The sequence below is a fragment of the Cololabis saira genome, chromosome 15, assembly GCF_033807715.1.
Source record: "Cololabis saira isolate AMF1-May2022 chromosome 15, fColSai1.1, whole genome shotgun sequence".
Taxonomy (NCBI): Eukaryota; Metazoa; Chordata; class Actinopteri; order Beloniformes; family Belonidae; genus Cololabis; species Cololabis saira.
The window spans coordinates 14,545,408-14,569,985 of NC_084601.1; the positions used below are offsets into that span (position 1 = coordinate 14,545,408).

Genomic DNA, 24,578 nt, shown 5'->3' on the forward strand with positions numbered 1-24,578 from the left:
TGTAGAAACCTTTCCTTTTTTTTTTACTAATTAAATCATTTGTTCATGTTTTATTTTTCTGCTCTGTAGCACTTTGAGATTACTAAATATAAAGTGTGTTATAAATAACATGTATTATTATTTTTTCTCTTCTTTCTTTTAAAAAATGTGAGATAATAAATAGCAAGCTTTAGGATTGAAGAACATTCATAAAGCTGCATAAAAGGTGCAAAAAACAAAAAGACAAACTTGGAGTTCACATGAGAAGTTTATTCTCAACATTCACTGGTCCTTTTAGTGACGAACCACAAACTGAGCACAGTAACACTTGGCCTTAGAGTGATGCTTACAGCGTACAACAGGGGTCTGAAATCGGAGGTGTTTCACAAAATTAAACAAAACATGAAAGCAATCCCAAAAGGCTTCAAACTAGGCAAAGAAGGCAGGACACAGAAAAAAAAACAGCGAATGAAAGTATGACAGGGATGTCACAGAGACACATGTGGCACTGTTACTTCAGTCCATACTGCACGAGCCCGTGTCTGCGAGATCAGTCCAGCGTTTTTCTGAATCGCTCTCACGTGTCTGTCACACTCAGTGTGTGTGTGCGGCTGCCAGATAACAGGATAATGGTTTACAACGTGTTACATAACAGGGACCTGAAGGTCCGTCTTCTGCAACAGATTCATTCAACATTTCACAAAGAAGTTGGAAATAAAAGTCAAAAAACAATATTCATGCTTGCAATTCATTTAAACACCAAGTTCATCTGAAAATAGACTAAATGTTAATAATCAAACTGAAAAATGTTACTTGTCTGTGAATAACACATTTCAAAATACATAAGTTAATATCAGAAGCGACAAAGCTTGAAATGGGACGTAGCGTAATGTCCTCAGCTCACGTATGTCCTCACTTCTCATGTTTGTCTTCAATAAAGCACCACATCCTTTCTGTGTGACGGCTCTACACGGACCCCAGGGAGACTAGTGGGCACCTGGATTATTTTAGGAGGGCGTTACATACGCTCATGCTGTACCTGGTTGGGTAAAATACATCTGGATGGCAGCATGTGTTGCTCCAACATCTGTATGCATCTGACGGAGTGGATTAACGCACCCTCCCAACTTGTCGTTAAGCAAGTTAAAAAGGTAGTTAATAAAAGGTTAAATTACTTTCAGTCTGTCTCATTTTCATTTCATAGGCACCTTAACATCTAACAACAGAAGCATTTTTAAAATGACTCAGCTTAAAAGTCATTTAGGCGTGCGTGCATTGATTTATTGCTACAGTAATTTAAAGCAGGAAGGTTAGCTGCATTCACAATCTTTTCTTTTCATTTCATTTTAAAAATACCAATAAACTGAAACAACTCGTTACATCTCCATCATTCGAAGCAGGAAATAATCCCAGTGCAGCAGCTGTCGCGCTAACGTAGCAAAGCTGAAAATGACAGCTGAAAGTTCTAAACAGACTTTGCTCCCTTTGCGTTTACGCTGACTGAACCGATCACGCGACGTGATTTAACCTGAGAAACCTCGCTGGAGCTGGTTCTGACTGGACTTTTCCCCTGCCCCGATTCGCCTTCAACTAAACACAAAAAACAGAACTTTTACTCTGGAATTTTCTTTACTTTTTTACATCACTAAGGAGTATTTATCTGTGGACTTTGAAATGATACACCTTGAAAGAGGAAACAACTGATAAAAACAAACCGTTAACGTGCTCGTCCCGCTATCGCTGACCCAAAGAGAGATTAATACTTGTTCCGTTTCCATAAGAAGCACATAGATAATAGAAATACAGTTATTTGCAAGGGTTTTGTTAGGTGTGGAGGTGGGTCTGAAAGCAGGTTATTGTTTTGCATTTCTCCTTTTTGATACTCACAATGAGCATTTTCCAGATTTTGTCGGCTTAACTCCAGGTCCCGTAGCACGCGGAAAGGAGCTGTTGCTTCTCCTCAGTGATATCACACTCAGTTGAACGAGTCCACCATCATCGCGTCCGCTCATATTTGCCCAGCTGCTTGGGCTCCTTGCTGGGCATGCACCAGTCGTCGGCCTCCGTGCTGGTCTGGTAATGCCGCAAGGCCGACTTATTAAAAACGGGGAGCCTCTCCACGGAGTCCGTGGACAGGGCCTGGCGATACAGGACAGAAGGGAGCTGATTACACCGGATGCTCGTCACACTGGCATGTCATCTAGGTTGCTTCCCGTTTTCCATCCACGTCCCATCTGCTATTAATTAGCAGATTTTGCACCGTTCAAATGGAAGCTGATATCTAATCTACAGCGTGCGGTCAGTCATAATTTACAGCACGTTGTCTGAATTACAGAGCTGCTCTACATCCGCCACCGCTCAGCCTTGTACCGTGTCTTGCTGATAGAGTTTGCAGAAGATCCTCACCTTCAAGTATATGACGGCTGAGGTGCCGTAGCCCTCCATAGAGTAGAGCTGCAGGTCTCCCTGGAAGTACTTGGCATACAGGCGGGAGATGGGCAGGCCGTAGCCGAAACCAGCCTGGACATAGGAGGGAAGAATACTAGAGTAACAGGGACGAAGCAGCCGTACAGATGAGCCTTGCTAAATCATGGGTATTGCAAGCAGAGCCGTCTGGGAGATTTGTGAGGCCCTGTGCGAAATGGCCGGGGGGCCGCAAAATTTTGGGGTTTTTCGGGTTGGATCGGGTGTCTATATGCGCAATTTTAACTCTCCAATTAGCAAAATACTGGATACCTTCCCCTGCCTCATCATCATCTGGGCTTGCCTCGACGCGGGGCCACGCGGCTGCTTGAGACCCGGTCGGATCGGTGATTTTTGTAACAAATTTATCAAACAAGCCTTTCAGAGAGGCATTAAACTCTTCCATTTTCTTTATTCATCCCCTGATGGAAATTTCCTGAATCTGTCTCGTTCTCTCGACATTGTGTGACAGTTTGTTCCAACTCCACCCGTCTGGATCAGAGCAGCTTGTGTCTGCGCTTGGTCTGACGCAGTTGTATTGAACAACAGACACGCACATCATTGCACATATATTTATTGATTGACTAGTACACATTTAGGTCTGTAATGGAACATGACTGTTGATATTTATAAGGGAAAAAAGGAAAAAAAAAAGGAAAAAAAAAAATTGAAAAAAAAAAAAAAAAAAAAAAAAAACGTCCCATAGCGCGAGGCCCCGTGCGGTTGCACGGTTCGCACACCCCTTGCGTTGGCCCTGATTGCAAGTTACCGGTAATTTTTTATTTTTTTTTAATGAGACTATTGCGTGTTTATCAAGCCGAGACAGATTTAACTGGCATTTACCCAGAGCAATCAACTTGAGATCGGTTGGAAAGGTTTGCGTTGTATTGGCTTTTGTAGTCAATAGATGACTGATCTACAACATTATTTATTCATTCGTGTTGAAAGGCGACCAAACAATGAAATTAAGTGAACGATGACGTATTTGAAACCTCAATACATGTTTTTATACAATTTCTCTATGCATGTGAGGCCCTAAAAGCAGATGTTAATATGGTCTGACGTTTGTGGGGCTAAGATAAGCAAGCGTATCAGGTTTGAACTTACCAGAGGAGCATTACGCGCATTATCTATGTGCACGGGACTGGGAGCTGTGGAGTACATGTAGCTGAAGAGACGCTCGATCTTCCTGAGAGGGACTCCGCCTCCTCTGTCAGACATCTAAAAATAAAGGGAGTTTATGAATTATGGATATTTATTTTAAGTATATCCTGAAGGGCAGCTTGTATTGTTTCGCCTGAGCTGTGATGGGCCTCTGTGTCTTGGCACACCTTGATAGTGAGGTCTTCGTCACCCAGGGACACGCGCACTTTGACAGGAGGCAGCGTCAGGGCCGCCTCATGGGTCTCCACCGTAGCTCTCATAGCGTTCTGAAACAGAACAAGGATTCACGACTCGGTGAGCGGAAACATGCTGAGGAACATGACGTGGTCAGAGCTGTCGAGCGCGGTTGGTGTTGTACCTTGAAAAGTTCAAACAGCATGTGGTAAAGGTGGGAGGGCACGTACACCATGTGGATGGGCTGGTCGGAGCTTTTAGCTGTAAAACATTTCAATCATGAAACGAGAGAAACTGTATTGTGTTAAAACCTGGGCAGGCAAACATTCAGGAAGTTAAAAAAGAAAATTAAAGCTGCAAGCAGCGATGAACGCCAAAATTACACGATTAATTCAAAATGGCTGACTTCCTGTTCAGTTTCGGCCATGGCGCCAAGAGACCTTTCTTTAAGTTGCGACATAATACAGGTGTGTACCGATTTTCGTGCATGTACGTCAAACCGTATGGTGAGGTTTGAGGCACAAAGTTTTCTAGGGGGCGCTGTTGATCCATTAGGCCACGCCCATTAATGCAAACCATTAAATATGAAATTTTTCACCAGGCCTGACTTTCGTGCAAAATTTGGTGACTTTTGGGGCACGTTTAGGGGGGCAAAAAGGCCCTCATTTCGTCTGAAAAAAATTCCTACAGATACAATAGGGCCTTCGCACTGTTAGTGCTCGGGCCCTAATAAAATAAAATAGAAGCTTTAAAATATGGACATCTCTCTTGTGTCCTGAGCTCACCCCGCCAGAACGGCTCAGCTGTACGTTTCACAGACCTGAGACAGAATTAACCGCAGCGCCTGCGGCCACATGACTTTAACAAGGACAGAGAGTTGTTTTGCTGATAACAAGATCCGGATCAACTGTGACCCGACAGCGAGCTGCTGAACAAGAAAAAGAGGAATATGCAGGAATAGAGGTGGGGGTGGGGTCAGGGGGAAGAAAAGGTTGCAATCTATGGACGGAAGACGACTCAACAGACTGCGACGGGTTCAGCTGAGGTAGAAGGGCTGCGTTTTCCTCGCCGACAACCGACAAGCCATAAATACTGTACTGTATATCACACCCTCTTGACCAGCTGCCAGCAAGACCAGCTGCCTGAATATTCCTCTCCATCTAAGTATTGGAGAGAGAGGGACTGGCCCACCTAAGAAAACAAGGACATTTCAGGACACTTTGCTCATTGTCCTAGAGAAGGAGGTGCAGGCGACACAATCTACTTGCTTCTAGACAAAAAAAAGGTAGCAAATGTGAGGATTTCTCTGGTGCACTTAACATAATTCAGCTAAAGAAACCCCATGAAAACACAACCTCAGGGATTATTGACAAAGAGAAGAATCGTCTCTGGTTTCACTTCGCTATTCGCTTCAGACTTCCAGTCCAACTCCAGAAGTATTTAGATGAGTCAGCTCTTGATAGGTGTGCAAGCGGAGTGGAAATACTGAAACCGACGCCGCTGAGTGGAGACAACTGTATAAATATAACCTCTCGATGCCTTTTGTAATCAAGTCGAGGGACGCTGATGCAAAGGGTTCTGGCAAAGACAGGAAACAGACTCCCTGTCCCTGACTTATTTCAGTGGAGATTAGACTTTAAAAAGTAAAAAAAACAAAAGCAAAAAGACCCCTGACCTCAAATGTAAATCCAGATAAGACTGAGCTCGTCTCTGATAACATTTTGATTATTTTTTATTGACTCACAGTTGACTTCTGTGATCTCCATTTCAGGAGAGGTGAGATAATACTGCTCACACAGCATTTTTGAAGTCTCGTAGGCATCTGGAAAGTGACACAACACAGTTTGGAGTTACTTTTCCATGTCAGAAAGTCAACACATAACAGAGAACATGACACAATAAGTCTGAATGACGAGGCCCGCCACGCGTGGAACACGCTGAGTGGGGTTACACAACACTCGGATATGAAGCTGCTTTCACGCCACGCCCCCAGCAGAGCGAACGATCACACAGCTACGAGCGGACGGCGGTGGCGGACTGGTAACACATTTAAGTCTACGTGCACGGGTGCGAAAACGTGAAGCGGGGAAACATCGTTTATTACCTTTTACGACCTCCACGACGTCACAGGTGGGGTCAATGCTGCCGATGTGTTTGGGGTGGGCGGGGTTGACGCTGCCATCGAAGATTAAAGCTGCAGGACAAAAAGAAAACATTAACACGCTGCATCCGTGACTAACGCAGAACTGCATCAGCAGATATAAAGCCTGGCTGACACTAGTCTAGCACACAACCTACATCCTAAATATACAGTATCTGAGATTAAACGTAAAGGCAACACATATGTCAGACTAGGGCTGGGCGATATGGACCAAAAGTCATATCTCGATATTTTCTAGCTGAATGGCGATACTCGATATATATCTCGATATTTTTTCTGTGCCATAATTGGGGTTTCCCCCATAGCATTATAGCATAGCATCTCTGTTAGCTTCATTTTTTTTTTTTTTTGTCAGTTTTAATACAAAGCCTCGTGCCAAATGTCACACAGGTTCCTTTATTAACAGAGGTCTGCACAATATCAAAATGTATAAAACAAATGAAATAAAAATAAACTGCCTGCATATAGAGAATAAAAATGCTTATGGAATAAAATAAAACAAATATCCCTTTCCTGCATAACAATTAAATTAAAATACACTGTGCAATTAATACAATGTAGACAGTAACAGGCAGACTTTTCCACTGAGGTTGACAGTTGTGCAAATAACAAAACATTTGTGCAAATCTCAAATAAAACATTCAAGTCAATTTGTCACCAAATAAGCTATATCAAAATAAAAAAAAAAAAAAAAAAAATTTTATTTTTTTTTTTTAAAGCGATATAAATGATATTGTCTCGTACCATATCGCGTTTGAAAATATATCGATATATATTAAAATCTCGATATATCGCCAAGCCCTATGTCAGACATCAAAAATACTCACAATTGTGTAAAACAGAAGTGAAGCACAACTTTTCTTATTCCACAAATACCTACAGGGTCCCTTTACTGAAACGGGCTAAGAGAGTGAGCACCTGTGTTGGTTAACTCACAGTTATTCACAGAGTGCTATACTGACTGTGCTGGTTCATGAGCATGCGTGTGGAGATGCGGCTCATGTAGAAGCGGTCCAGGAAGTACTGAACGTTCTGGTTGGTGACGGGGTCCACCCCGAAGGCCTCCTTGTACTCCAACACGCCCTGAGCCATGGTGGGCACCACGTTGTTGTGCCGGTTCCTGACGTTTACGAGGATCTGCGTGAAGCTGCGGGGGGGAAACAGCACGGTGAATTCATGATTGCTACAGTACGTCACGTTCATGAGGACACGTGCACGTTGGCAGCAGCTGCACGGAGAATCATAAACTAATGTAGTTTTGAAATCCAATTTATTTATAAAAATTGAACTGATGTCCGTGACAATTCGTGTCAAAGCAAATTCCAAAAAATGATTCAATGACCACTCAATTCATTCATTTTTGTGTGTCTATGATCTTTTTATCTAAACTGAAACAAATTAAAAAAAAAACACAATATGCTTAAGTCTGGTGCTTGTACGAGAAGAGCAAAAGGTGAACTGCAATTCAAGTTCTCCAGATCTTATTATTAAAATGATCCACTGTGGATGATGCGATTGTCAAGGGCCTGGCAATTTTATGTTGAAGAACATTGTTCTGAAATTTTTGAATCCTAACAGAATTACCTTCAGATCAGCCCATTTCTCAGTTTGATACTCTTACTATACTTTTTTTAAAACTCAGTGATGGTTTTCCTGTCTTCTGGTGTACCTTTAGGAAGAACGTGATGGTGCCGTCAGATTCAAAACGAGCCAATGTACACTTTTCCCCGTAAACTTTTTTAGTACCGGGTTTGTACTTTCGTTTTGTGACAGCGACCTCCAGCAGCTGGACAACTAGACAGGTAAACACGAAGGATGCGGCCTTAACTGTTTCCACAACAGACATCCGTCTAGCCTGCACGACCAGTCATCTGCATTCATCAAGATCTTTTTTCCCCGGTGTTTTTCCCCATTTTCGTCACCTACCTGCTCTACCTAAGTGACAGTCTCTACCTAACGGCGCTTTTCCACTAGTACCTACTCAGCGTGCCCTGGCTCGGGACGGCTCGTCACGCCTCGTCTCGCCTCTACCCGCTTTGTCCTCGTTTGTTTTTCCACACCCAGGTGAGAAGTGGGCGGGTTGGGGTGAAGCTGCTGTGACGTACTCGATTGCGCAACCGCTTTGTTTGTGTCGGCAGTGATGAGAAATCAGCTGGAGCCGCGAGCGGCTGAGAGTAAAACAGAGCGCCTGTGGATCTGATCGTTCCTTATCGCCCGTCTACATCCTTTTTTCATTCTCTCGTTGGCCAACAGGTTTATGAACATCTGCACCTCACAGTTGGATCAACAAACAGACGTTTGCGCAGTATAATAAAATTGTTGCAAGCTGCGAGTCACTCTCGCGCTAACTCATGCCCCCCGACCAATCAGTGGTGTGGAGGGTGATGACGTCAGATCCAGGGCCGACTCAGCACGCTCAGAACCTCGGCACAGAAAAAGTATCTGCTTGGCACGGCTCCATCCGCCTCAGCCCGTAGTGGAAAAGCGCAAGACGGGGGCGTGGCGAGTAGAAGTGCACTGAGTAGGTACTAGTGGAAAAGGGCCATAAGTGACGGCAGTGCTCCCATCTACCAACCCCGGTAGGGCCCTGCACTGAGCTCAGGTCTCCTCCTTAACCTGAGGAGTGAGCAGGCCGCATCTTTTCACCAGGCAGGATGGGGTTTCTCCGGCCGGACGAAGCGCGTGGAAGGATCACGTTTTTCCGGCCAGATCCTCCCCATCCAATATGGCGCCCCGTAGTCCAGGACTGTTGCATGTTTTTGTGAGGGTAGCTCACATTAGCTACGGGGAGAACATGCAAACTCAACACAGAAAGGCCCTTTTGCCAACCCCACCCAGGGGGTGGGCGCTGAAGTATTGGGGGAACTTAACACGCACACGTCCACAGCGTCCCCGGCGGGAATCCAACCCAGGACCTTTTTGCTGTGAGACGGCTGCACTACCAGCTGCGCCACTGTGTCCCTATCTTTAGCATTTTTTGTTGGTATGATATAGTACATTAATACATGCAAAACAAAACAACACTGGTTATTCAGCAGTAACTGAATCACTTGATTGCTAACAAGACAAAACCAAGACCAGAATCTTTAAAAATATGTTGTGAAAGGACTTACTTTTTCAGGACATCTTTATCATCTGGATCTTTCTCTAAAAACTCCACGAGCTCCAGCAAACTCTGTGAATACCTGGAGAACACAACACAAAGAGGGCAGAGAAACGCCTTCTCTTCAGTTCAGATTGTAGAAATAAACATGAGCAAGAGTAAGAAAAGATAGTTGGAGCGCAAACTTTTGCAAAGCTTCACAAATTATATCCAATGTGCTTAAAAACTGTCCTCTCCTTTACAATAACAGTTGCTTATCATGTCACAGACTTGTCATGCAGGCAAGTGGGTGAAGAGGATGAGGGTGATGACAGAAACTCTTGGACTCTCGTTCTGCCTTGCTGCAGAAAAACTGGGTGAAAGGTGACCAAGCAGAGCGGCTGCACTTTCTGTTTGTGCCGGTTGTCCTCCAACTCACCTCTAGCCCTCAAGTAGAGGCCAAGACTCCAAATGCAAACAGACTTCTTGATTTCTTGACTATTTCACAACTTTATCTGGAATTATCAAGCTGTCCTCTTTCTAACGCCAATATCGTAAATAAATGTCACATAAACCTGTATTGTTGTGGCAGTATAAAAAATAGGAGTGAGAGAAAGATGCTAATATTTAGGAAGTGCATGGCCAAACACAACACAACACAACATAAATGATTGAGAGGGCAGCAGCTGCTCAAGTACTCAAAAGCGTGTTGTTTTGGCTTTAAAGAAAAGCGGTCATGCAAGAAAAGTTGATCTGAACTTTTGCATGATTGTACCTGCTGCATTCTTCTGTTATGTACACAGCAAACTTTAGTGCTACAGTGCTGAGGACGAGGGCTGAATTCAACAGGTACTATTGCATGCCTCTGCGAATATTTTGTTGTACTGCATCACAACACGGACACATAATTAATATGCACTACTGAAAGAAGAAACAATAATCATTTCACCTGCACGGAAACACTTGTGCTTCATGTAGCCTCGGTGTTAAGGAGGTTTGACTCATTTCAGTCAAAGCTTTCTCAGTGCGGTCTAATCCACCGATTGCGTACAACTGAAGGTCACTCAAGAGCTCTGCAAGCCTCCTCATGGACGTCGGCCAATAATGAACACTTGGTTCACCTCAAGAACAAAATGTGTGAAGGTCTGTGAGGAATCACGCACTTCTAAATCATCTTTTTAAGGAATCAAAAGGTTTTTCTCTGATTGGCTGATGTTCATCAGTCCATTTTAAGTGTTCATGGCAGAGCAAGAGCAACGCCGCTGTTGTATCATGGTTTGAACTTGCTTCCCTGAATCTGGATCATGAATATTATATATATAAAGATTTTTGAATCATAGCAGTGAAGTCTAAAGGAAAATGACACGAGAAATAATACAAGAATAACATATTCCGAGTGCATATACTGAGTGTTGTTACGACTAAGGTCTGGTCACATCTTTTTGGTACAAACCAGAAACAAAAAGGTATATTTGGCGGTCCAGGAATCCTACCAGCTGGTGAGGAGCTTCAGGGATGGAGTGCCAAGGAGCTTGTCAGGTAGGTAATCAATTTCCTTCATGATGTTAGCCAGTCTGACAGGAAGTTCCTGTCGCAAGAACACAAAGGAGGTCTTCTCACATGCATCTGTAGAGCCTGCAGTCACATGAAGAGCAAACAATGCAGGAGAAATAAGAAAAGTAAATGAGCATGTTAACCAAACAATGACCCTGTCAAAAAAAGGAAAAACAAACATGGATCACACTCTCCTTAACAATTATAGCTTTTGTGTGAACGTTTGACCTTGATTGGAAGCGGGTTTGCACGTGAAATTACCCCTGCTGAGCAATAATGCACATTATGTAAATACTTGGGTTAAATCTTGAATCATCACGTGTCAATAGCCATGTGACAATGTACAGTAGGCAGAATTAAATATCAGCACAGACACAGAAATCACTACCCATGCTTACCAAAATCAATGAACTGCTTCATAGATAAGGGCGAAGGGGAAAACTTGGAAAACTTCTCCACTTGTTTCGGTATACCAGCTAGAGAGCCGTTTTTCAACAAAAACTGGGCGAACTTCATTTTTCCTCCCCTTTGCAGAGCCCAGCTGTCAGTGTTTCAGCCACAAGCTGCCCTTTCCTCCGCCGACACAAATCCACGTCTGACGCTGTTGATCCAGAGCAGCAGCACCTCGACGCAACAAAAGATACTCATCCAAGTTATAGGTTCCCAGATAGGTTTTTTATCGAAGAGCCTTCTCCCATTTTGTCCAACAGTTTTTGCGCCTTCATAATTCAACTTCCAACAGCGACAGAGGTATGTTGTTGTCTCCGCAGCAGACGCCTGATTGACGTGAGAGGGAACCAATCAGAAGGCTGTATTTCTCACGGGGGCGGAGCTCTGTCCGCCTGTGTACGTCTAAACGTCTTGCGCTGTATAAATACACAATAACACAACTTTGTTATTATAGCATCCTCTACCGATGAGATGTACAACATACGTGTATATTGCATTGGGTTGTGTTTTAAATACGACAAAGCCCAATAAGGGTATAAATAAATAAATTATTCTTGTAACGGTGCAGCCCCTCTGCGTCATGGCGCTCGCGTTGCTACGTGACGGACGTTACTTTTCCCAGAATTCCTAGCGTAGGCTTCCAACATCCTTATTATATATAACATGTGTGTGTGTATATATATATATATATATATATATATATATATATATATATATATATATATATATATATATATATATATACATATATATATATATATATATATATAAAATATATATGTTATATATTAAATATGTTTATATTAATTATTTAAAAAAAGTGTATGTATATTTATATATATATATATTTGAATATATAAATACATATATATACATATATATGTATTTATATATATAAAAAAAAATATACATATATATGTATTTATATATATAAAAAATAAATATATATATATATATATATATATATATATATATATATATATATATATATATATATATATATACAAATATATGTATTTATATATTAAAATATATATATGTATTTATATGTTTAAAAAATATATATATGTTATATATTAAATATGTTTATATTAATTATTAAAAAAGTGTATGTATATATATATATATATATATATATATATATATACACACACATATAGATATATTAATATATAAATACATATATATGTATTCATATATTTAAAAAATACATATATATATACACATATATATACATATATATGTATTTATATATAAAAAATATATATATACAAATATATGTATTTATATATTAAAATATATATATATGTATTTAAAAAATGTATATATGTTATATATTAAATATGTTTATATTAATTATTTAAAAAAATATATATGTATTTATATATTTAAAAAGAAATATATATATACATATATATGTATTTATATATAAAAAATATAGATATGTATGTTATATATTAAATTGATTACATATTAAAATGCATATACAAACGTAACATAGAGATGCGGTTGATTAAACAATTATAAACTGTTATTTTATAATATCATGGAAGAGAATCACCTTGAATACTTCAATACTACCACGCTTGAGCCATAAATATTTTCTCTCGCAATGTATTTGCTTAAACTTATTAGCATAAAGCTTGTGTTAGTCTGTTTGTCACACGTTGAAAAGATACAATATTACCCCAAAAAAGTATCATGGATCAATTGCATGTGCGAGTTATGTGTTTGTTTATTGAATATGTTCATTTTTTTTCTATCAACACACTTCCCCACATGGCCTCAAGATGGCGCCGTTGTCCATGACAACCACATGACAATCATTGCCGGGGAAGAGGTGGGATTTCCTCCGCTGCTCCTCCCAAAACAGCATCTTCTCGCTCTTCCCAGGGATGTATCGGCGTGTGCTGCACCTGCCGTGAGCATTGTCTTGCTGGATAAAATGCCCCCTTTGAACCCACGTAATCATTAAACTCGGGGTTCCTATTCGGCAGCAGCAGAGAGGCTACGAAACAGTACGATAGGAGGCGACATTAGGGGATGTGTTGATTCACATCGAGGCTCAGCAGTGAGACAGCATCTTTGCCGGTGACACATCATTAGCACTACCAAGTGGATCAGGTATGACTGAAACCATAAAGCTAGATTTATATGGCTGTTTTTGTTACAGCAACCTGTTTTTTAAGCTATTCTTATAGGACAATTCACTGTAGAGTTATTGCCATGGCCTTGAACGCATCACTGCGATCACACATGCTGCCACAATGGCAGTTAGCTTGCTGTGACAGCATGGTAATTCCTCCCAAATTGAGTCAAAAGGTCTCATTCTTGATTCTGTGTCCATATTTTTGTATGCAGGTTGTCTAAATAGAATGAGCCTCTGGATGTTTGGAAAACAATAGTCTGCATACCTTTAGACACATGCAAATAATCTTCCTCTCAATTATATAATCATACCAGTATAATTGATGCTATGTTCACCAAACATAAACAGTGGTGATAAAGTACTTAACTTCTTGGCTTGGCATAATATTGATATTTTATTATACCTATTATGATAACTTTTTATACAACAATGAAGTTCCTTTTATCTGTAAGGATATGCCACTAGTGTATACAGCTGTATAGCTGCCTTATCCAGTTTATTTTATTAACCATTAATTATGCTAATTGGGCAATTTAATGGTCCTTTAAGTTTTATGTGTGTATCAAGAAATCGCGGGCATGATGTGCATTTCATTATCCTTTTGGAATTAAAGACCTGCAGGGCACCATGTCAGACAAAAGTGACCTAAAGGCAGAGCTTGAGCGCAAGAAGCAGCGCCTCGCCCAGATCAGGGAGGAAAAAAAAAGAAAGGAGGAGGAGAGGAAGAAGAAAGAGGTAAGGAGAAAAGTGAGTAAAGTCGCACTATCACCACTCACATTGTACCTCTTGTGGATTTGTGTATGTGTGTGTTAAGCTGCTTTTCGTCACGATGTGGCTCCTTAAAAAAGATTGTGGTTGTGGGCCAATGTTGGAATTTTGGATCGAACTGTGCAAACGCAAGCAAGTTGTCATCTGTCCACCAGATCATGACGTGAGTTGTGAACCCGTTTCTAAACTTCTTTGGATCTTGGGTAAGCTGGTGTTTGTCTTTGTGTCCCGTGCAGGCGGAAAGCCAGCAGAAAACAGAGGTGACCACAGAAGATTCAGACTTGGATCGCAAGCGCAGGGAGACTGAGGCCCTGCTGCAGAGTATTGGTATCTCCCCAGAGCCTCCGCTAGGTAAGAATTGTTCCTGTACACCAAAAGATAAAGCATTCCTTGCTCGCTTTCTTGTGATTGTGCTGCAAAAGTACCAAAACTTGTCCTGACTGTATGAATATCAAGATATACGTCATTAAATGTACTCATATAACATCATTTGGTGGTTCTTATCTATTAAAAGTGAATTGGAATGCACATTTAGGTCCAGAAATATTTTGGACAGTGACAGAGTTTTTATTCTAACTCTAAGCAGTGGATCTGATTTTTAGTGGAAACAGCTGATTGAAATATGGCCTAAATGAGTTTAAGAAAGCATCTTGTGCATCACACTCTTTATTTTACTTCTCTCACACCCGGTGAGCCCCTGGGAGATTGTAGTTTTCTTGTGGTTTTGACATTGTAATGACACCTCGAAACTGGGCCACTGCATACTTATTATTAGCCAGAGTTATTTTGAATGCATCTTCTAAATCAGAATACACTGAAAATAAAAATAAAACAAAAAAATGCATGTTTGAACCCTCAATCTGCAATTTCTCCCATCTCTTTTTTAGTATTTATTTTATTTGTGTACCATTTGTTTAACTCTATTTCTTCTGCAACATTTTGAGTTGTTCTTCCTTTGCACCTTTTAACATCAGATCCCTTGTTATTTTCGTGATTTAGTCCCGACTCCTATTTCCCCCGCCAAGTCAGTGAGCACGCCCAGTGAGACGGGAAGCCAGGACTCAGTTGATGGAGGAGCAGCGGGAAGGTAGGCCAAAATCAAACACTGCTCAGATTTGGAGTGTCTGAGTCAGACCTCTTACCTCTTTTAGGTTACTTGAAAAGAAACAAAACAGATTTATTTATTCATTTTGTTTTGTTTACTGAAATGCCCAGTTACAAAGACACATTCTTCAATCATTTGTTGTTACAGAAAAGAAAAATACATTTAAGATGTTTATTGCAGAGAAACTGTCTGCTCGAGGGTTTTGTAGAGCTTACTTCTAAACAAAAATAAGTAACAACGCATACTCATTACCTTTAAGACTTCAAATCTAAAAATAATTTTAAAAGAGTCACGGGGCTTTTGACTTTTGATGTATTACTTGATCTGCTTTCTGTTTCTTTTCCTGATCCTGGAACAGCAGGTTTAGGTAAGGATGGGGAAGCTGCCTCATTAAATTTGAATCTTGTATTGGTGTAATTTGTTATGGCATCCAGTGTTTTGATGACCACTGTCCAGATTTAGATTTTGATATCTTTCAGATATAATCAAGTATAGTCTTTCCCGTAAAGTAAATGTAAAACAAGATGATGTTTTGCGATGCTTTCTTGTGGATACGTTTGCGTGGGTGGATTTTTAGGAGGAGGCTTTTACTCTCAGTGGTATGAGCCACATGTTTAGGAGGTAACTCATTTGAGCACAAGTGACTAAATGTAATATCTCCACTATTGTTATTGCTCTGATGCGGTCACACACTTGCAAGATAATAGATCATACGTGTTCCAGCTGTTGTAGCATTTAATTGTATTATAGTCCATTAAGTACTACAGCTGTTTACTTTAACTAACGTAAATGGGTGACAGTGTGAATGCTGCTAGGACAAGAGTGGTCATCAAGCGCTTTCCATTTGCTTTTTTTAATGGCTTTTTGACTGTGAGGTTGATGTGCGAGCGGCACCTTTAGGGATCATTAGTGATGTGTTATTCTGGTATGCCCAAGGGTGGAATTGGGGCTGAAGCTTGAGTGAGAGACAAAAGGGGAATTCCTTTATGTAAGGTCAATCATTCCTTTATAGCTTTTACCAATTGGATTTTACTAACTGATGAGTTATTGCTTAGCCTGGAATGAAAGATTACATTTTTTTTAATCTGCCCCAAATCCACCCCGAATGATGGCATGCCATTTTGAGCTTCTCCATTTGTGGTTGTGTATGTGTGTGTGTCCCTTCGTAGGTCAGGTTTCTCTAAAAACAAGCCCCAAGCACAGAGCTCAAGGTAAGACCCTTCATGTCAAACTCAGGAACCCTCCCTTACCTTTCTTAAGCAGAGGTTCCCACAGTGTTGTCAGTGACTTACAGAGGTGGTCCCGTCATGATTTGTAAGATCAAAACAGTGCAGTGTCCTGTCTCCTTTCATCCCTCCACTTTCCTCTGGTGTCTTCCTGTCTGAAGCTCTGCTGCCTCGTCTAATACCAGGTTGAAATATTTCTGCTTGCCTGAGCTAAGCCACTGAGGTCATTTCAGTCTTCACAGAGTCGACAGTGTTGCTTAAAGTGTCATCTGTGTTACTGCAAAACAGCCAGTGTGTCAGGCTAAATAAATGCCCTGGCACTCTCACTTGATGCTGCATGACACACGCTTTATGTGTAATGGATGTGTTTTCTGTCCCTGAATGTGCCACCGGGAGGCCTCGTGTTATCCCTTTTTGCAGCTGGAAGATATTCCAAACAAATTTGACAGAAAACTCTTTTAGGTTTCAGTTACTCTTTGATTTCCCTGCTCATAAAAAAAAAAAGAATTCCGGTTTGAAACAAGCTGGAACTTCTGAGGAATTCTGTGAATGAGCTCAGTACTTTTTTTTCTTTTTTTTTTACTGTTGTTTAATTTATTGGATTTGCTCAGCAGTTATGTCGTGAATTATCTGGAGTGAGATCAATCTGTATGTTTGAATGAGTTTCACTTTCAAACTTAAATAAGAGTACATTTGTTTTACAAATACAATTTCATGGCATTCTCACTATTTACCAACACATATTCAAGTGCCTAAAATACACACCACAATCTTTAATTAAATAGTCTTCATATCCAATTAATAGTAAAACGAAAAAACTCTGTTTCAGTGTCTCAAATGTATTTATAAAAAATGCTGTGTCATGGATGGGTGAGCCTGTTTTGCCACTATATCTTCCATAATTTGAGTTTATACATGAAAATCTTCAAATGAATGGTGCAAATCTGCACTTTAAATCCATGTTTAAAGACCAAGAAGTCCCAGATTTGAGCAGAGGCCTTATATGATCAAATATAAGGCTGTACCTCATGTATACATGTAGCTGTATCGAATTATTGAAACAGTCCCTTACTGTCAGTGTGATTATTGCATTGATGTTGATGTTCAATAGCAGACTCAGTGTTGAAGCTGTTCTGTAGATAAGTGATTAGCGAGTGAGTGTGCATGCTTGTGGTAATGTGTATTAGTGCCATAGAGATCTGTGTTTCATCGTTGGTGTTGGTTAAAAATGTTTTTGAACGTGGATATCCTCTCTTGCCCCCCCTGTTGGTGACACTAGGACACTGCAGTGGGACTCAGACCCCTCGGTGCTGCAGCTGCAGGCTGACTCTGAGCTCGGGTACATCTTTCTCTTTTCCTATTCCGCACTGACATAAAGATTTAAGGCAAAGCACCTCATTTAGTTTTTTTCATACTTCATCTGATAAGACAATTGACTTTAAATAAGAAGCCCATTAAAGGTTGCTTATTGCTTTACACTTTGTATTCTAAAACTTAATATGCTGCCTTGTTTTTGATCAATTTGGGGTTACAGTTGCTAATCAGAAGCACTTGTCTCTCCCGCAGGCGCAGAATGCAGAGGCTGGGGGCCTCTAAGATCACACAGGTAGACTTCCTTCCCAAAGAGGTGGTCTCATACTGCAAAGAAACACAGACACCAAGTCTCGCCCACTTGTCTGAAGGTAAGTCTTTTATATGTGCGCCACTGGTGATGTTTCATATGATCCACAAAGTAGGTTCGAACAGCTCAAAGGTCTAAAAATGAAGGTCAGGGGGATTTTAAGAGCAGAAAAGCTTTACTTTGTCCATCTTGTATAAGTCTGTCTGACAGAGTTTTATAGTTTTTTACACATAAATAGTGTGAATATTTGTGAAAATGTGTATATGCATACTTTAGTCTCCGCAAGTTGGCGTTCGGATGTGTGCTGAGTAGCAGTGACTAAATGGATCCATATGGTCAAAGTGGAGCTTTAATCCTGCAGTGGAGCTGGTATAACATTAAGGGGTTTAAAGTGTATAGATTTAAGTATTTTTATATTGGAAAGGAATGGATATTTGGATGGGGGTCAGCTGGATTCATGCCATGTAACGGAACTTGAATCCCGGGCTCCTGGCAAATGCAGAAGCTTTTATTCAGGATTTTCTTCCTCACATGTTTGAATGCAAATAGAAATAATTCTTCTCTTACACAGAGTCTGTCCCAACGTATATGCACACTCGCTCACACACACATACCCTATCATCTTCTCTATCTTCCATCTTCTAGCTGCCAAGACAGCTGGCAGCCATGTGACTGTGAAGGGGGTTGTACTTCCTGCTTCCTGTCATTATAATAGATGGTCTGGTGTGGATTCCTCTGCCCCCCCTCAACCAGCAACCACGAAGCACATACACGTCTGTCCTGATCTGCATCCAAATGACCTGCTTCAACTCCCCTCATTTCCTTGACGGACCCAGGAATAGCTCATTTATTCAACAAGTGCACATGCACTGACCTGTGTGTTGTAAGACATGTAAATGCGCTCACATGTGCTTACACACACACATATATACATAAACATATACAAAACGGAGTCCCAACTGCTTTGCCTTGGTCACGGTTGCCCAACCATACAAGGAGTCAATAAACAAACATTCAACTGTTGTAAAATGTACTTGACAATTAGGTGAAGACTAGCAGCGCGTTGTAAAGGTCAAAAAGTCTACACAACGTGCACACATAAATAAACACACTACGACCAGTAAGCCCCTGCAGCAACGCTGTATGCTGATCCATTTAAGTTTGTTTGTGTTCAGCCTCCAAGAGCATGTTCAGAAGGTCTGTGGGCACAGGTGTGTGTGTGTGTGTGTGTGTGTGTGTGTGTGTGTGTGTGTGTGTGTGTGTGTGTGTGTGTGTGTGTGTGTGTGTGTGTGTGTGTGTGTGTGTGTGTGTGTGTGTGTGTGTGTGTGTGTGTGTGTGTGTGTGTGTGTGTGTGTGTCTGCACGTATGAGAACATCTGGAAACCAGAGCAGAGCTGCGGTGGTCTAATAGGAGGTGACCTCGGCCTCAGGAGACCCTTCCTTTGCAGACTGCCACAAAGCTTGTGTGTTGAGAGAAAAGGGGGGAAAAAGATGCAGATGGTCGCACCTGCCTGTATTTCTGGCTGATTTTTCAGAAAAGTTTTTTTTTTATGCTGTGACTTTCAAATTTCAATAGAAAAGTTGAGTTGACGGTCGTTTATAGTGTGTATTTACAACGTGTGTGCGTGTGTGTGTGTGTGTGTGTGTGTGTGTGTGTGTGTGTGTGTGTGTGTGTGTGTGTGTGTGTGTGTGTGTGTGTGTGTGTGTGCGTGTCCGTGTGATGTGCTTTTGTCTTAAAGAAGCCAGTGACTTCATCTTGAGTCTCCATATGTTTTATGTGGCTGTGTTTTAATAACTTTCGTAAGCGAAAGTGCTTCTGTCTTTATACTCGACCTACCTAACTTTAAAGAGAAGGGTTTGTGTTTTTGTACATTTTATTTAGCTCTTCTTTTCACAGTATATTCTGAATTTCACATTCAATCATTTCAGAAGATCAACAAAAGTACTGTAGGCAGAGGTTTCCAGCACCGCCGTAGGCCATGGTAACATTGAAGAAGTAGCAGATGAATCGGGGTTTCTCTCATCGCCCCATGAACTCCTGCTCTCTCAACCATAACATATCCCCTGATGGACAAGTGTGGCTGCCGTTTGCGAGTGACATGACTGCGGTATTGAAGAGTAAATATTTAAGCCCGAAGCCAGTTTCTCAATATTGGATTCAATCTGACTTTGCATGTGTTTATGTCCCCACAAAAGAGTTTGTGTTTTCATAAGGTTTGTATGTGTGTGACTGTTGTTTAATTGTATTAATGACGAGGCTTTTCATTTCCGTGACTAATTGGCTGCCTTGTAGATTGGGATGCGTTGCTGTCCATGTATGTATTTTTCCCACTGGATGCTCACTGATCTGTCTGTTCCCAGTTTCCATTGTGCCCGTCAATCAGATTAGCCCAGTCACGGTCGGCTCCGGTTATTTACTGTTATTCTAATTGGTATGAATGGATGCGCTTGTTGTGGGGGATGGATGTCTTGTTCGAAGGACGTATCGTGGAAATCAAGTACGGTCTGGCCTTGTGTGTGACAGAAACTGACTGACCGAGGTCAAACAAAGTGTGTCGAGCGCTGACTTTTTCATGAAGCTCGATCTGATTGTGTTAACATCCTTTTTGAGAAGTCACAGTTGTTTGAAATTTCAAATGACACTGCACTTTTTGCCCTTAAAGGATTGAATGTAAATATCTGATAATTCTTGTTGACTGGTACTCTTGGCTTTATTTCAGACTAACTAAAGGCACTGATGACAGGAACGAAGCGGGTGCACAGTTTTTAGCTTCTACAGGATGATAATTGGAAGTCATGTCAGTTCAGCTGCACTCGCTTACTGAATCACATTTTTATAACTTGTAAAGTTTATGGTACCTTCGGTATCTGTAAGATCAACTTGAATGAGAAAAATCTCCCCTAAAAATGTGAAAAAGATTTAAAAATCCTGGGAAAGAGCAGGATGAACCCCTGTCTGAGAATTACAGCATATAAAGTATCCTGCAAGAATAGAGAGACAATTATTTCCAGTATTTAAACATTTGACCCAGCAGGATCTTTACAGGCAAAAAACTTAAAAATAGGTAACTAAACATTAGGATAAACAAACATAATTTAAGTTTGGATTTAAGGCAATTAAAGAGCCTGATGATTTAAGGAACATGATTACTTAAAAAATAATGAATTCATAATTCTCAACTATGGAGTCAAAAGTACTTGATTTGATAAGAAGAGAAATGATATTTTCTTTTGTGCTCGTGTGAGTCTCAGTAACTGAAGCACTCAAACGAAACAACATGCCTACAAAACAGTCTTACTCCGAACTTGCAGTTCAGATGAATGAACTTATAAACAAATTGTTTAGTCTTAATGCAAATCCAGAGGCCTGCTTGGCCTTGCTCATACAACAGTAGGCTGTGAAGTGTCGTGGAAAACAAATGTATTTGTTTCTGGCTTGGAAAAGTAAACTACATCCGCTGAGCCGTGGTCGGCTGGTTTTCCCTCCGAACTGAAAACACATGTCCTTGGAGACATCTTGGAATCAAAAATGAAATGCTTAGTTGGAAGTAATGCTGATCCCCTGGTTTGGAAAACGCGCTGGATCCTCGCGGCCCAGTCATTAATGACCGCTGAAGTTCGTACACTTGTGGGTGTGGACTGGCTGGACAATATGACCATACAAGGAAATGTCCCCCTCCCCATGACATCATCAAGAACAGCTGTTAGGCTGAAGAAATTCCAGAGTGAAGCGTTCTTAACGCCCTGAAACTCAGTATTGTGTGCACTAAAACATAGACTCACCGGCCACTTTATTAGGTACACCTGTCCAACTGCTCGTTAACGCTTATTTCTAATCAGCCAATCACATGGCGACAACTCAATGCATTTAGGCATGTAGAAGTGGTCAAGTCGATCTGCTGCAGTTCAAACCGAGCATCGGAACAGGGAATTTAAAGGTCATTTAAAGGAGCTTGAGGCTCCTTTTAAGAAATGAGACTCTCTAGCGCCACCCTTCACCACAACGGCCGTCAGGGGTACTGCAGCCAACAGTGAAGCCGGCACGGGAGAACGGGGAGAACGTGCATGCAGCGTCATGTGACGTCACATCCGCAGCCCAGCGCGGGAAATTTGGGACCGAATTGCAGCACATTTTGCAGCACACAGCCTGTTCAAGGCAACGGAGAGATACACAAGAGGGCTCATTCTTTTGGGTTTGGAACGCTTCATCTGACATTATTACTAGAAAACTTAAAACGTATACGATTTTTTTTCATAAATTCTGCCTCAATCCGGCCTCAAGCTCCTTTAAGTGACTTTGAACGTGGCATGGTTGTTGGTGCCCAACGGGCTGGTCTGAATATTTCAGAAACTGCTGATCTACTGGGATTTTCACGCACAACCATCTCCAGGGTTTATAGAGAATGGTCCGAAAAAGAGAAAATATCCTGTGAGTGGCAGTTCTGTGGGCGCAAATGCCTTGTTGATGCCAGAGGCCAGACTGGTCCGAGCTGATAGAAAGCCAACAGTAACTCAAACAACCACTCGTTACAACCGAGGTATGCAGAAGAGCATTTCTGAACGCACAACACGTGGATACTTGAGGCGGATGGGCGACAGCAGCAGAAGACCACACCGGGTCACTCTTGTCAGCTAAAAACAGGAAACTGAGGCTACAATTCACACAGAATCACCAACACTGGACAACAGAAGATTCTCCATTTCTGCTGCGACATTCGGATGGTAGGGTCAGAATTTGGTGTCAACAACATGAACCCATGGATCCATCCTGCCTTGTACCAATACGGTTCAGGCTGGTGGTGGTGGTGTAATGGTGTGGGGGAGATTTTCCTGGCACACTTTGGGCCCATTAGTACCAACTGAGCATCGTGTCAACGCCACAGCCTACCTGAGTATTGTTGCTGACCACGACCCACCCATCCCTTAATGACCACAGTGTACCATCTTCTGATGGCTACTTCCAGCAGGATAACGCACCCTGTTATAAAGCTTGAATCATCTCAGACTGGTTTGTTGAACATGACAATGAGTTCACTACTCAAATGACCTCCACAGTCACCAGATCTCAGTCCAATAGAGCACCTTTGGGATGTGGAACGGGAGATTCGCATCATAGATGTGCAGCTGACAAATCTGCAGCAACTGTGATGCTATCATGTCACTATGGACCAAACTCTCTGAGGAATGTTTCCAGGACCTTGTTGAATCTATGCCACGAAAGATTAAGGCAGTTCTGAAGGCAAAAGGGGGTCTAACCTGGTACTAGCAATGTGTACCTAATAAAGTATTTATTTTAAGTGTCTGGCCACATGTTTCCCAAATGATATTTTACCATATTAAACACATCAATAATAAAAATCTGAAAAGCATAAAATCATGGCAATTTTAAGCTTTTATGGAGGTCAGATAAGTGCATACAAAATTAGAATGGTTTTTAAAGAAAAACGAACATTTTGTTGCTTTTTAAATCGTTTTTGGGCTTTAGAAGACCTGTGCTGGCTGCAATAAGGCTCTTCAGTATTTGTACAAGGGGCTTCTGTTCCTCCAGTTGAACTGCCCAGCACCACAGAGCGTTCCTTTAAAGAACATGAAAAAGAACAGTGTTACCTGACCGAGAAATATGGACAGTGCTGTAGAAATGACAGTTTAACAGCATTTAAGCACATGTGTGAAAAGAAGCCTCGTAGTTACAGTTTATCTGTTTCTATATGTTCAAATCCAAAATAAACCAGAGGGATTAGATGGAATAATGGCTGAAGGAGATGGCTTTTAGGAAGAAGAGATACATTAAAGCTGAACGTCAGTGCCTTTACAAAAAAGCAAGCAGGATGAAATGCTGTTTTTGCATTGGAAAATAAACTTAGTATTTAGTTAGTGTGTGTGTGTGTGTGTGTGTCTGTGTGTGTCATCACACAACCCCACTTAAGTAAAAGCACAATATCCCTTTAATTTTACGGTTGTTGCCCTGCTGCATCAGTCAGCTCCCACAAAGCTCTTTTATGGACTCCACTCCCACTCTTCAGAGTTTGGCCACAGCTAGAGAGCAGAATATAAACACACTTGTAACTCAAACATTATGGTTTAATGTCAGCAGATTTATTCACCATCAGCAGATTGTAAATTGTAAAATATATTTGCAAAACACAACTGCTAACTGTAGCAACAGAGTTTATCAATACTTAACCAGCAAGGAGTTTAGAACTGATACCAGTGTCTTAGCAACTGAGCACCAGTTTTCAGTCCTCATCCCAGTCCAACGCTGCTCTGACATTGACAGTTCCATCAATACTTGGACCGGCAGACTCCACTCCACTTTACTGGTTCCGTACTGATGATGGGTATCTGCTTTCTTCGTACTAAAGTGTTTGCAGGTTTCCGTGGACAAATTGTTCGCCAGTTGAAAGTAAATGAGTTCACTCAGTGGAGCTCCTAAAATACCCATAATAGTTTGATGTGGAAAATATCCAATGAAACAAAGAGAAAATGGAGGGAAGACAGAAAATATGGAGATGGTAAGAGGTGAGGAGAACTTTTCGATTACTTGGGGATTAAAGAAGAAATGAAGGCAGAAGCTAAAGGGGGACAATCAGTAAATTCACCATGACACAGGAAAGCAGTTCTGATACTACAGCCATAATTGTTCTCTGAACCAGCAGTAGGCCCTCAGAGATAAAACTCTGCGT

At 41.2% G+C, this 24,578-nt stretch overlaps 2 protein-coding genes across 9 annotated transcripts in view; one reads left to right on the forward strand and one right to left on the reverse strand.

The window, feature by feature from the left end:
- Positions 1-228: 228 nt before the first annotated feature.
- Positions 229-11,357, reverse strand: pdk4 (pyruvate dehydrogenase kinase, isozyme 4). The gene is made up of 11 exons (XM_061742693.1): positions 10,976-11,357; positions 10,517-10,658; positions 9,055-9,126; positions 6,904-7,088; positions 5,885-5,974; positions 5,525-5,602; positions 3,965-4,041; positions 3,774-3,872; positions 3,550-3,663; positions 2,386-2,499; positions 229-2,118 (listed from the first exon to the last, which is right to left on the reverse strand). The coding sequence occupies exons 1-11, from the start codon at positions 11,091-11,093 to the stop codon at positions 1,975-1,977; spliced, it is 1,233 nt and encodes a 410-aa protein (XP_061598677.1). The 5' UTR covers positions 11,094-11,357; the 3' UTR covers positions 229-1,974.
- A 1,493-nt stretch (positions 11,358-12,850) lies between these two features.
- LOC133461606 (cytoplasmic dynein 1 intermediate chain 1) overlaps positions 12,851-24,578 on the forward strand; it is a 58,659-nt gene continuing 46,931 nt past the window's right edge. For 2 of the 8 annotated variants that reach the window (XM_061742697.1, XM_061742699.1), the window contains exons 1-7: positions 12,855-13,151; positions 13,790-13,923; positions 14,181-14,295; positions 14,944-15,031; positions 16,219-16,260; positions 17,555-17,614; positions 17,842-17,957. In XM_061742697.1, the coding sequence (XP_061598681.1) occupies positions 13,804-13,923; positions 14,181-14,295; positions 14,944-15,031; positions 16,219-16,260; positions 17,555-17,614; positions 17,842-17,957 (541 nt within the window). In that variant the 5' untranslated portion in view covers positions 12,855-13,151; positions 13,790-13,803. Of the gene's footprint in view, positions 13,152-13,789; positions 13,924-14,180; positions 14,296-14,943; positions 15,032-16,218; positions 16,261-17,554; positions 17,615-17,841; positions 17,958-24,578 lie in introns of all 8 variants that reach the window. The other 6 variants (XM_061742701.1, XM_061742702.1, XM_061742703.1 and 3 more) reach the window with 4 other exon arrangements.

Coding starts and splice junctions, on each gene's coding strand:
- pdk4 (XM_061742693.1), bottom strand. CDS start 11,093: ATGAAGTTCGCCCAGTTTTTGTTGAAAAACGGCTCTCTAGCTGGTATA. Junction 3,664..3,773: donor ACGAAGACCTCACTATCAAG/GTGTGCCAAGAC, acceptor CTTTATTTTTAG/ATGTCTGACAGAGGAGGCGG. Junction 2,119..2,385: donor CAGCCGTCATATACTTGAAG/GTGAGGATCTTC, acceptor CTGTATCGCCAG/GCCCTGTCCACGGACTCCGT.